The sequence below is a fragment of the Sinocyclocheilus rhinocerous genome, unplaced genomic scaffold (assembly GCF_001515625.1).
Source record: "Sinocyclocheilus rhinocerous isolate Xijiao unplaced genomic scaffold, SAMN03320098_v1.1 scaffold299, whole genome shotgun sequence".
NCBI lineage: Eukaryota > Metazoa > Chordata > Actinopteri > Cypriniformes > Cyprinidae > Sinocyclocheilus > Sinocyclocheilus rhinocerous.
In genome coordinates this window covers 3,629,074-3,641,023 of record NW_015652998.1, presented here as the reverse complement: position 1 = coordinate 3,641,023, position 11,950 = coordinate 3,629,074, and the positions used below count along the sequence as shown (strand labels likewise).

At 39.1% G+C, this 11,950-nt stretch overlaps 1 protein-coding gene and 1 pseudogene across 4 annotated transcripts in view; one reads left to right on the top strand and one right to left on the bottom strand.

Annotated features, from left to right (window-relative positions):
* Window positions 1-3,762, top strand: part of LOC107715275 (phosphorylase b kinase regulatory subunit alpha, skeletal muscle isoform-like) — a 17,256-nt pseudogene extending 13,494 nt beyond the window's left edge.
* A 1,269-nt stretch (window positions 3,763-5,031) lies between these two features.
* Window positions 5,032-11,950, bottom strand: part of LOC107715426 (phosphatidylinositol-binding clathrin assembly protein-like) — a 26,549-nt gene continuing 19,630 nt past the window's right edge. For all 4 annotated transcript variants that reach the window (XM_016521570.1, XM_016521569.1, XM_016521571.1 and 1 more), the window contains 2 exons: window positions 6,655-6,771; window positions 5,032-5,718 (listed from right to left, as the gene is read on the bottom strand). In XM_016521570.1, the coding sequence (XP_016377056.1) occupies window positions 5,704-5,718; window positions 6,655-6,771 (132 nt within the window). In that variant the 3' untranslated portion in view covers window positions 5,032-5,703. The remainder of the gene's footprint in view (window positions 5,719-6,654; window positions 6,772-11,950) is intronic.

Genomic DNA, 11,950 nt, shown 5'->3' with positions numbered 1-11,950 from the left:
AAGTGTCCAATACCTAGTGGACTGGGAGGGTTATGACCCAGAAGAGTGGTCCTGGGTGCCAGCTGGGGACATTTTAGATCCAGACCTTATCAGAGAGTTCCACCGTCATGACTCCAACCGTAGACAGCGGAACATCAGGAGCCGTTCCTGAGAGAGGGGCTCCTGTAAGACTCCTCCTGTAATGACTCTCCAAGCCACTAGGGAGTGTTGTCTGCTCCCTCATGCAATGACTCTCCCAGCCATTGGTGGGCACCCCCTGCCCTTTACTGTGAGAACTCTCCGAGCCACTAGGCGGCACCACCTGCTGTGAACTCTTTAGTTAAGACTGCTCATCAAGTTAATTTGTTCTGTATTTTGTTTGTCCTATTTAAGTTTGGCAGTTTCATTGAGCTGTGTTCAGTCTTGAGCCTACCCAGTACGGATTACCTGAGTTCTAGAACAGTTAGGTGATGTTTTGCTGTCTGCTCCCTCATGCAATGACTCTCCCAGCCATTGGTGGGCACCCCCTGCCCTTTACTGTGAGAACTCTCGGAGCCACTAGGCGGCACCACCTGCTGTGAACTCTTTAGTTAAGACTGCTCATCAAGTTAATTTGTTCCACCTGTATTTTGTCCTATTTATGTTTGGCAGTTTCATTGAGCTGTGTTCAGTCTTGAGCCTACCCAGTATGGATTACCTGAGTTCTAGAACAGTTAAGTGATGTTTTCCTGTTGCCATTTGGCCTACATTATGTTTTGTTTTGTAAAGCTATAACTGATCTTTTGTTTATATTTGAATACTGAGATCAAGTAAAGACTGTCTGATTTTGAGTTAGCTGAGCCTCCGAGTTTGCCTTTCCTTCTGCACATGGGTCTTCTAAGAAACTGTCTTCCCCAGTAGACCAGAGGTAGAGAACTAGCTTTCCTTGACTGGGAGACCTGGGTTCGAGACCCACATCAGACACCTTATGTTAGTCCAATGTGACAATCCCTCAACTGTTCAAGTATCTCAGTTGCTGTTTCATTAAACTCCTTTATTAAATGTTTAACATCTTTTAACATGCAGTAAACTATTTTGTTTATTCTGTTTTATTAGGACTGCAAGTTATTACAATTAACTTCAAAAATATTGTAATTAAAAGAAGCCAGTGATCAGCTCATAAATGGTCATTGATATGAAAAAAAATCAACAAAAAACAACATTGACTTCTAAAGTCACTTTGTTCAATGATTTACTCATCTGCTGTAACATTATCTTTGAATTATCTTCATTTGAGGGATTTCTCAACAAACATTGATATACACTACCTTTCAGAAGTTTGGGGTTGGTAAGATTTTTTTATGTTTTTGAAAGAAGCTTCTTAATCAAAAATACAGGAAAAATAGTAATACACTCTAAAAAATGCTGGGTTAAATATAACCCAGCGCTGGGTTAAAAGGGACAAACCCAGCTATTGGGTTGTTTTGACCCAGCGGTTGGGTTCAAAACAACCCAACTGCTGGGTTTGTCCCTTTTTAACCCAGCATTTTTTAGAGTGTATTACTATTTTGTATATTTATGAGTTGTATTATGGGGCCAGTGCACTCAGCAGGAAATGTGGTCAGCTCTGCTGTCAATATCCAAGACAAGAGCAAATCCAGCTCCACCAGAACCGAAGTGAAAGTTGCAAGTAAACAGGGTGGTGATATCAAACTGGTGAGAAAATGCTTGGGTTTAGGACAGTTATGTCTCAGTATAATGGCAGTAGATAAAGACCATGTCCTTTTCTGTGTCCTTTAGGCTGTGTCAGTTCATTTGCTGGATATTGGAAATATTGAATCAGGGGTAAGTGGACCAAAAGCAAACAAACCTTAACTTCTTTTCCAAGCTTGAGCTTTTTCTTTGTAGGTGTAATTAACCTGATTGTTTTCCAGAGATACAGACTTCCATCCATTGAGTCATTTCAGGGATCATTAGGAGCCATGTTGGTGCGTGACAGCAGACATGGCCAGTGGCTTCGGCGCAGACGTCTTGATGGAGCTCTCAACAGAGTCCCTGTTGGTTTCTATCAGAATGTCTGGAAGATTCTGCAGAAGGTGAGTAGGACACTTTACATTGAGTGCCGAAGCTGGGTTGTGCTTCAAAATGGCTTCCCTTTCTTGTAATTTAGTGTCATGGGCTGTCCATTGAGGGCTTCCATCCTCAACCACAAGAGAGGTAAATAACCTTAAGAGATAAAATTAAATGAAATACAGAGTTCTGGCATGAAACTCTAGATGGTGCAGTCCGATAGGTCTAACTCAATCTGACCTAATGACATCATTATCACATGGCACAGCTGATTGGTTCTCTCCTGTATCGGTAGCCAATGAGCTCGCTGCTCAACATTCAAATATATGACTAGTGCTTGCTGTAGCAGTTGCAGCTTGCTTCAGAAACCCTCCACCTTCCCCAGCTCCACCTGTATAGATCTGCTACGAGGTGATTCATGTATGCTATATGGGGGGTTATTTCATGTATGTTATATTTGCAGCAGCAATATTTCTTACATGCTCACAGCAGCATGTTGTGGATGTATTGGCAATAGCAAGTCTCGGTACTTGCTCTGCTGCAGCAGCAGCAGCATAGCAGATCTATTCCGCCAAGACCAAATACATTAACATTGTCATGTATATTACCATGCCAATCCCTCCGAGAGTTGTCATGACAGAAATGTAGTTTTAATTTCACAGAATGATAATAAGGTGCGAATTTCAGATGACTCCCGGTGAAATAAAGTTTGCCTTGCATGTGGAAACAGTCCTGAACCGCATATCTCAGCCTGAATACCGGCAGTTGTTGGTGGAGGCCATCCTGGTCCTGACCATGTTGGCTGAGGTGGACATCCAGAGTTTGGGTGGGGTCATTCAGGTGGAGAGGATTGTACACATGGCCAGCCACATGTTCTACAATGATCAGGTTAGCTTCTTGAAGAGGTTCATGGGTCCTTTATACACCTTATTTTGCAATGTGAAAGTAAGCTGTTTTCTGCGAATGTGCGAGACTTCCGATTCATTAGCCATTATAGGTAAATAGAAGAATAACAAGGTGCAGTAAACAGTAAAGCTATTTGTGCTACTAACCAGTGTGTTTATGATTATGATAATATAATATGATAACAATACCAGTGTGTACTATCAAGCAGCATAACGGACTGTCTTTGTGTAGCTAAAATAACTGAAAGCGGTTATCCTTGCACATTCAAGTTACACACTCTTATGTTAAAAATAAAACCATATGAAGCACAATCTGCAGCTGGCACATTCCTGCAAATAAATTAAGACTCAATTAAATGGCATTTAATTAATCATGCATATATCAATATTTTCTGAGCACAGTAGCCTGTTATTAGCATTGAAGCTACTACTGTATATGCTCCAAAATTTTAATTTAAAATATCTTTTCATTCAGAGAAAATTTAATATTTTTTACTCATAATGCGCTATATAGATTTTTGTCCAATAAAATACTCTCTAGTCTAGACTAAGAACATTCCTCCTACATGCAACTGACTAGCAGTGGCAAAGGAAACTGCAATGGTCAAGAGATTTCATGGAGTCATTAGCACTAATGACTGAAATCTGTTTGTGCAGAAAGAACTGGGAGCTGATGAGTCTCCTTGAGAAAGATCACATGACTGGCATCTGCAGGCTGATGTACAACAGTGCCCCCAGTGGCCGTTTTGGCAGCATGACCTACCTTTCTAAAGCAGTGGCTGGCTATGTTGAAGACTTCCTTCCCAGTGGAGCTTGTGCCCTTCAATAAAACTCCAAACTATCAGTGTCATTTTAAATGTAGATAGTGAGGTATTAATGATCTTTGATCTTATTTTGGCAGCATGACCTACCTTTCTAAAGCAGTGGCTAGCTATGTTGAAGACTTCCTTCCCAGTGGAGCTTGTGCCCTTCAATAAAGCTCCAAACTATCAGTGTCATTTTAAATGTAGATTGTGAGGTATTAATGATCTTTGATCTTATTTTGGCAGCATGACCTACCTTTCTAAAGCAGTGGCTAGCTATGTTGAAGACTTCCTTCCCAGTGGAGCTTGTGCCCTTCAATAAAGCTCCAAACTATCACAGTGTCATTTTAAATGTAGATAGTGAGGTATTAATGATCTTTGATCTTAGATATTTGCATGAAAATGTAAAAAGTCATCTTTGGAATTGCGAATAAGGCAAGTTAAATGTGAAGTGTGTTCATGCAAGCTTAACATTAGCAAATTAGCCGAAAAGCATCTTTCTCCATTGTTGGCTGTTCGAAAGTAGCTGTGTATTGTGATGGTTTTATTTTAGGCTTCAGTTGAAAAGTGCTTGGTTTGTAGTGCTATATCTGAAATTGCCCCCTATAGAGTGCTGCAGTGATGACGTATGTTTGTAGGTCAACCCAGTAGTCATCATCACCCCGGTTCCCTCAACAAAAATCCAATAGGATTTGTTCATTGGCTTTTGTATTATGACAGAAAATAAGCTCTACTTAACAAATGTTAATGATTCTTGCAGTCTTTTTCATCAGGATAATCTTCATGCATAAGTGCAACTTTTATGAATTTTGAAGCCTAAATACAATCACCAGGGGCCAGCATAAACGTTGCCGCTATGTTAAGTCTGTGTCTTACTAGTTTGACCAACTAGCTAGCCAAGAGGTAATCAGACCTACTTTTTGGATTCAAATTAAACTATTCTCCCTTTTTATAACTGACTTAAAAAAGTTATGACCAGTCTTAAAGAACAAAAATTAGATGACTAACTTTTAAAGACTAGTCTAAGTGATTTATGCAACTGGCCACAGAAGTAAAAAGTTAAAGTTAGGCTATAAACGAACTACACCACGGTCACATGACTTGGAAAAATGCGGAAATATCTTGAGCTTGTCTTAAACACAGACAAGCTTGCTAAAACACCACAATGCTGTCACCTTAAATAGTGGACTATATAAGGGTACAGAGGGTGTTTTCAGACACAGCCGTAGCCTGCGTCTTGGTAACTGATGTGCACTTTTTGCCAGAAGAATTGCCAGAATTTCCATACAGAAACATACTGCTGTATTTTACTTTAATCCAAACAGCCATACCTTACCATACCTGAATGAGGCATTACAAGTCATGTAGAAACAAATCGGAACTTTTAAGGTGAAATCCAAAATGTTTGGGGACGAGACAAATGTACGAAAAGTAACCTGTACACATTTCTCCAAGACTCAAGAAATTGAGATGCCAGCCGCTGTGGCACAATCAACATTGACAGTGGTTGATTCGAAACACTATTCAGGCAATGTGCATACAAAACCGTGGCTTGGTTTAGACATTATAAACATTGATTCAAGTGTGCACAATTACAACAATCACTTTTCCAAACGGGAGGGGGAGGGGCTTGACATCATGACAACTTTTCATTCCACTGCAATTCACTGTACATCGTCATTCCGTTTGCATCAGCCAGTGACATCATCAAAGAGGGCTGCCTAAAAACACTAGATTTTGACACTTAGAAATTAAAGGTAACATGTAAAATGACGGAGGACTGTTATGTAGCTGGATGGAGGGGGTATGTTACAAACACACAGGCTAAGGGGGGAAATGCCACATGAACATCTTCAGTCTCTTTGAGCCAGTTGAACCGTTTCTCATGTCTGCCTTGCCATTTTTGGTTTTGGATTAGTTGATGTTTTTCCTTGGGCGTATTTGTCAGTTCATCATGCTCCTCAGCGCTACATGAAGTGCATCTGGAAAAAAGGGATCGTATTATCACAGGTTACATGTACAGGTATGTACTGAAAAACAGCCGTTTAAAGGGCTAGTTCACCGAGAAATGAAAATTCTGTCATTAATTACTCACCCTCAGGTTGTTCCAAACCCGTAAGACCTTCGTTCATCTTCAGAACACAAGATATTTTTGATGAAATCCGAGAGTTTTCTGACCATGCATAGAAAGCAACGCAACTGACATGTTCCCAGGCCCAGAAAGGTAGTAATGACATCGTTAAAATAGTCCATGTGACATCAGTGGTTCAACAATTTCTTCTCTTCCGTGTCAGTCTTCGCAGCGCGTTCAGGAGAGTACCACGACGCATGCGAGTGGTGCTGCTGGCGCAGGAGCCGGTGAACATCCATCTCTCTTAGTTCGTCATCTGTATATTCTGGTTCAAATAATTAAGGCTGGGCAAAAAATGTCAAGTCATCCTCTCTGTCGAAATCTTCAGACATGTTTATAAAGGCTGTTTTATGTACAAAAACTGTTTTATGTCTTTTGTACAGCTGTTTTATGTACTACGCCCGGCTCCTGAATCAGCAGCACCATATGCATGTGTCGTGGTACTCTCCTGAACACGCTGCGAAGACTGACACGGTAGAGAACAAATTGTTGTATCTAGTCATTATTTTGTTTTCTTTGCGCACAAAGTATTCTTGTAGCTTCATAAAATTATGGTTGAACCACTGATGTCACATGGATGTCATACCTTTCTGGGCCTGGGAACGTTACAGTTGCGTTGCTGTCTATGCAGGGTCAGAGAGCTCTCGGATTTCATCAAAAATATCTTAATTTGTGTTCTGAAGATGAACGAAGGTCGGGTTTGGAACGACATGAGGGTGAGTAATTAATGACAGAATTTTCATTTTTGGGTGAACTATCCCTTGGACGCTCTTTTGAGCGGGAGTACCTGAGCTCCAGGGATTGGGGTGAAAGGATTGGTGGTGCGCAGGATGGGCTGGTTATATATCACATGCTGGGGAGCCATTAAGGGCACTGACCCCATCTGGCCCACAGGAGGAGGAATCTGCAGAGCAATGAAATGTTCAGCATGAGTGTTGTACTTGTCGGTTCAAGACCTCTTGAAAAGTTTTTAAGAGTCAGAAAGTCGTAATTACGACATCAGGTGTGTTCGCATAACTATGGTTGGAGCAAAATGGCGATGTGCCTCTTCATAAATTGGACAGGATTTTAAATCTACAAAATGATGAATAAAGAAGGCACATCAGGTGTTTTTGTTTAACGAGTACGAGTACAGGAGGCCAGTATCGGGCCCGATACCGCTCGGTGCATCCCTAGTTTTTGCTTTTTTTTGTTTTATTTAATTTATGAAGATTCTGTAAATTAAATTGTTATACATTCTGTTGTAATTGTATAATACAATGGTATTTTGTACATGCAACTTAGATTTAGTGTAAATGAAAAAAAAAATTAAATGTATTTTAACAAATTTACCGTTAATACAGACATGTTTTCTCACTGACACACCTCCAACTCAGAAACTCTAGGCTCAAAGAATATCTAAAGTTTCCCACTCATAATTACGACTTTGTGAGGACATTTGTGTGTGTTTGACAAGCCACAAAAAAGGCAGTAGCACCAAACACTCGTCCAAAAATCCAGTAGACAAAAACATAATGTGCGTAGCTCCAAAATATACAAAGATGAAAGAGATCCGCACTCCTCCAAATGCAGCTAAATTCTAAATTCCCTCCTCTACGAGTCTGTCAACTTTTCAATAGCTATAAAATTTAGGTCTAAGACCTGTGTACCCTTGGCGATGGTCATCTTGCGAACCTCACAGAGAAAGAAAGCAAGTTTGCTTCAGGGATAGATCCTTTAACACTTCTGGCTCCAGCTCGGAACATCAAACCGACTCTGACCCAGATTTTTTGGGACGAAGATCCAATGATATGCATTTCCTGCGAAGACGGAATTACAATACCCGAAGCGCAGGACACGTTGAGGGAGAAGAGGAGGACGGTACAGGCGTTCGTCCCACGAGGAAGAAAAGAACTCGCAAGATCACAAGATCACAGCCTATAGTGTTCAACCTATCCACCACTCCTTTATCATCTAATGAGGAGCAACTGCTGAACAAAGGTCTGCCTTACGTTCCCCTTACACCTATTGATCCATTTCAGCTTAAAGTTGAGATGTTTAAATTTTACAGATCGATCAAATTAAAGTACTTTTTTCAAAGGGACGGCATACAAAGACAATACACTTCGGTTGATTATAAACAAGTTTTATAAAAGTCTACGTTCTAAATTCCCTCCTCTACGAGTCTGTGTCAACTTTTCAATAGCTATAAAATGTAGGTCTAAGACCTGTGTACCCTTGGCGATGGTCATCTCGCGAACCTCACAGAGAAAGAAAGCAAGTTTGCTTCAGGGATAGATCCTTTAACACTTCTGGCTCCAGCTCGGAACATCAAACCGACTCTGACCCAGATTTTTTGGGACGAAGATCCAATGATATGCATTTCCTGCGAAGACGGAATTACAATACCCGAAGCGCAGGACACGTTGAGGGAGAAGAGGAGGACGGTACAGGCGTTCGTCCCACGAGGAAGAAAAGAACTCGCAAGATCACAAGATCACACAGCCTATAGTGTTCAACCTATCCACCACTCCTTTATCATCTAATGAGGAGCAACTGCTGAACAAAGGTCTGTCTTACGTTCTCCTTACACCTATTGATCCATTTCAGCTTAAAGTTGAGATGTTTAAATTTTACAGATGGATCAAATTAAAGTACTTTTTTCAAAGGGACGGTATATACAAAGACAATACACTTCGGTTGATTATAAACAAGTTTTACGTCCTCAGAGTGCTTTTTGTCCCGTGGTTAATAATCCAGCAGCTGATACATTCTGTAATATTGTGGATAAAGAGATTGATGATCTTTTAAAAAATCCTATGAAAGATTTTGGATCTGAGGAACGTCGGACTTTAATGGAATTATCAAAACGGCCAAATGTAATCTGGAAGCCAGCGGATAAGGGTGGTGGCTTGGTTTTGATGGACAGATCGGACTATGTTTTTGAAGTGAAATCTCAATTATTGGATGATACGTTTTATATGAAACTGGATAAGAATCCTATCATTGCCTTTAAAATGGAGGTTGATGCATTTTTACAGGACTCGCATCAAAAGTGTTTGATAAATCAATCAGAGTTGAGATTTTTGACTAAAGATTTTCCTGTAATTCCTGTGATGTATGCTCTGCGTAAAGTTCACAAATCGGTGCAGAAACCACCAGGGCGTCCTATTGTAGCTTCGAACGATTGCCTAATGGAACCTATTTCACAATATGTGGATCGCATCCTTAGACCTTTGGTGGAGGCTCTCCCTTCATATTTGAAAAAACAATTAATTGAAATAATTCAGCAGCCCAAAATGCTTCTGTGCTCTCTAATAAAAGTAACTTACTGCTTTAATACTGTATATGTCTTTGTTTCATTAGCATTCAACATATTGCCCAAATATCTAGCGTTCATTTTATTTCCTTCATTCTGTACACTAGCTTACATGTTGGCATTGTGTACCCCATTTGGTAAAAATATTTTTAGATGTACTTTTAAATGTATTTTTGATGGACAGATCGGACTATGTTTTTGAAGTGAAATCTCAATTATTGGATGATACGTTTTATATGAAACTGGATAAGAATCCCACCATTGCCTTTAAAATGGAGGTTGATGCATTTTTACAGGACTCGCATCAAAACGGTTTGATAAATCAATCAGAGTTGAGATTTTTGACTAAAGATTTTCCTGTAATTCCTGTGATGTATGCTCTGCCTAAAGTTCACAAATCGGTGCAGAAACCACCAGGGCGTCCTATTGTAGCTTCAAACGATTGCCTAATGGAACCTATTTCACAATATGTGGATCGCATCCTTAGACCTGTGGTGGAGGCTCTCCCTTCATATTTGAAAGATACTGCTGATTTTTTGAAACAACTGTCGGATATCAATTTTGTGGATAATGAGGAGTCTGAGATCTTTTTATCTACGATGGATGTGGTCTCATTATATACAAATATTCCGCATAATAAAGGGTTAGTGGCGATAAAATACTTTCTGGACAAAAGGGTTGAAAAATCCCCACCATCGGACTTTGTTATCGATATGATCACATTGCTGTTGGAAAATCATTATTTTCTTTTTGAAAATGAATTTTTTCTACAAAAACAAGGTGCCGCTATGGGCTCGAAATTTTCCCCAGACTATGCGTGTTTATTCATGGGATTTTTATAAGAAAGATATATTTGGAATAATAACCCTTTTTTAAAAAATATTGTTATGTGGAAGAGATATGTGGATGATGTGTTCTACATTTTTAGGGGCTCGGAAGATCTGCTTAATGATTTTGTGAGGCTGTTGAATAATATTGTTGAGTCCATTAAATTTAATGTAGAAATCAACACCCACTTTTGGGTTGCTTTTCTTGATACAAGAGTCCTTTTGGAATCTGGAAAATTATCGTCAACCTTGTATTCTAAACCAACTGATAAAAATAACATCTTGCATGCTTCGAGTGCTCACCCATCTTATTTAAAGAAGGGGTTACCTTACACTCAGTTCCTTCGCTTGAATCGCATTTGTAGTCTTGAATTTGATTTTGAACAAAAAGTGGTTGAGATGTATAAGCGTTTTCGACTTGGGGGTTATTCAAGTAAGTGGCTAGATGATGCTTTGGAGAGGGTAAGAAAGGCAGTCTGTAAACCGGCTAAACATAAATCTTACTTGCGTAGTATGCACTACCACATATTCTAATTATAGTAATGCCATTAAAGATATCATTAAGAAACATTGGTATATACTATCTAGTGATTCGGTGGGCAAAACGATTTTTGCAGATCTGCCCCTTTTTTCTCATTACAGAGCGAGGAATATCAGGGACTTTTTAGTCAGATCGGATACTTGTGTCAAGGATGGTATTGATGGGCGCGTAAATAGGGATGTTGGTTTTTATCCTTGTTTCAAATGCGCTGCATGTAAAAATGTACGCAAAAGATGCTTTGAGTTTCGGAGTTGTTGTGGAGATCGCACATATAAAATTAAACAACTGGTATCATGTGCTTCCACTAATGTGATTTATCTGTTATCTTGTCCGTGTATAAAACAATATGTGGGTAAGACAAATAGATTTGAAAAAAGTAACTAAGATATTCTCTTGTAAATTAAAAAGTAATGTGTTACTTTACTAGTTACTTGAAAAAAGTAATCTGATTACGTAACTCGCGTTACTTGTAATGCGTTACTACCCCCAACACTGATTACGGTAATACATGTTTTAATGACCGCAGGTGTTGCTTGGTAGCACATGGCACTGAGGAAGGGTTAATACCCGAAAACGTTCTGCACTTGCACTTTTGCACTTCTTTCTACATATTTTTGTGACCTCTGAACAATAAATGGAATACGCTTTTTAGCTGCATTTTGAGGAGTGCGGATCTCTTTCATCTTTATATATGTGTGTTTGACAAGAAAATCCGTTCTTTCCTACATTACTTGAACGTGGATACTTGAGGATGGCGACACGAAAATGTATACTTTGGAACTAATTCCAAAAGTTCTATTTTATTTAAAAAAAATGTATACTAATATTCACTAATGGTGTATTATATTAATCAAAAGTGACAATAAAGACATTTATAATGGTACAGTATAAAGTACCAGGGTTTCCACAAAATAATAAGAAGAAATGTTTCTTGAGCACCAAACAAGCTTATTAGAATGATTTTTAAAGAATCATGTGACACTGAAGACTGGAGTAATGGCTGCTGAAAATTCAGCTTTGCCATGACAGAAATAAATTACACTGTAAAATAGAAAACAGTTAATTTATTTTTGATAAAATTAATACAGCCTTGGTGTGCATAAACATTATAAAATGTAAAGTGTATAAAACAGTTATATATATTGAACCCTTAACATTATTAAAGGGGTCATATAATGTTGCTAAAAAGAACATTATGTTGTGTATTTAGTGTAATGCAATGTGTTTATGCGGTTTAAGGTTAAAAAAACACATTATTTTCCACATACTGTACATTATTGTTTCTCCTCTATGCCCCGGCTTTCTGAAACGCGTCGATTTTTACAAAGCTCATCGGTCTGAAAAGCGAGGTGTATGCTGATTGGCCAGCTATCCAGTGCGTTGTACCGAATACCTCAAGCGTGTGACGGAAATATTA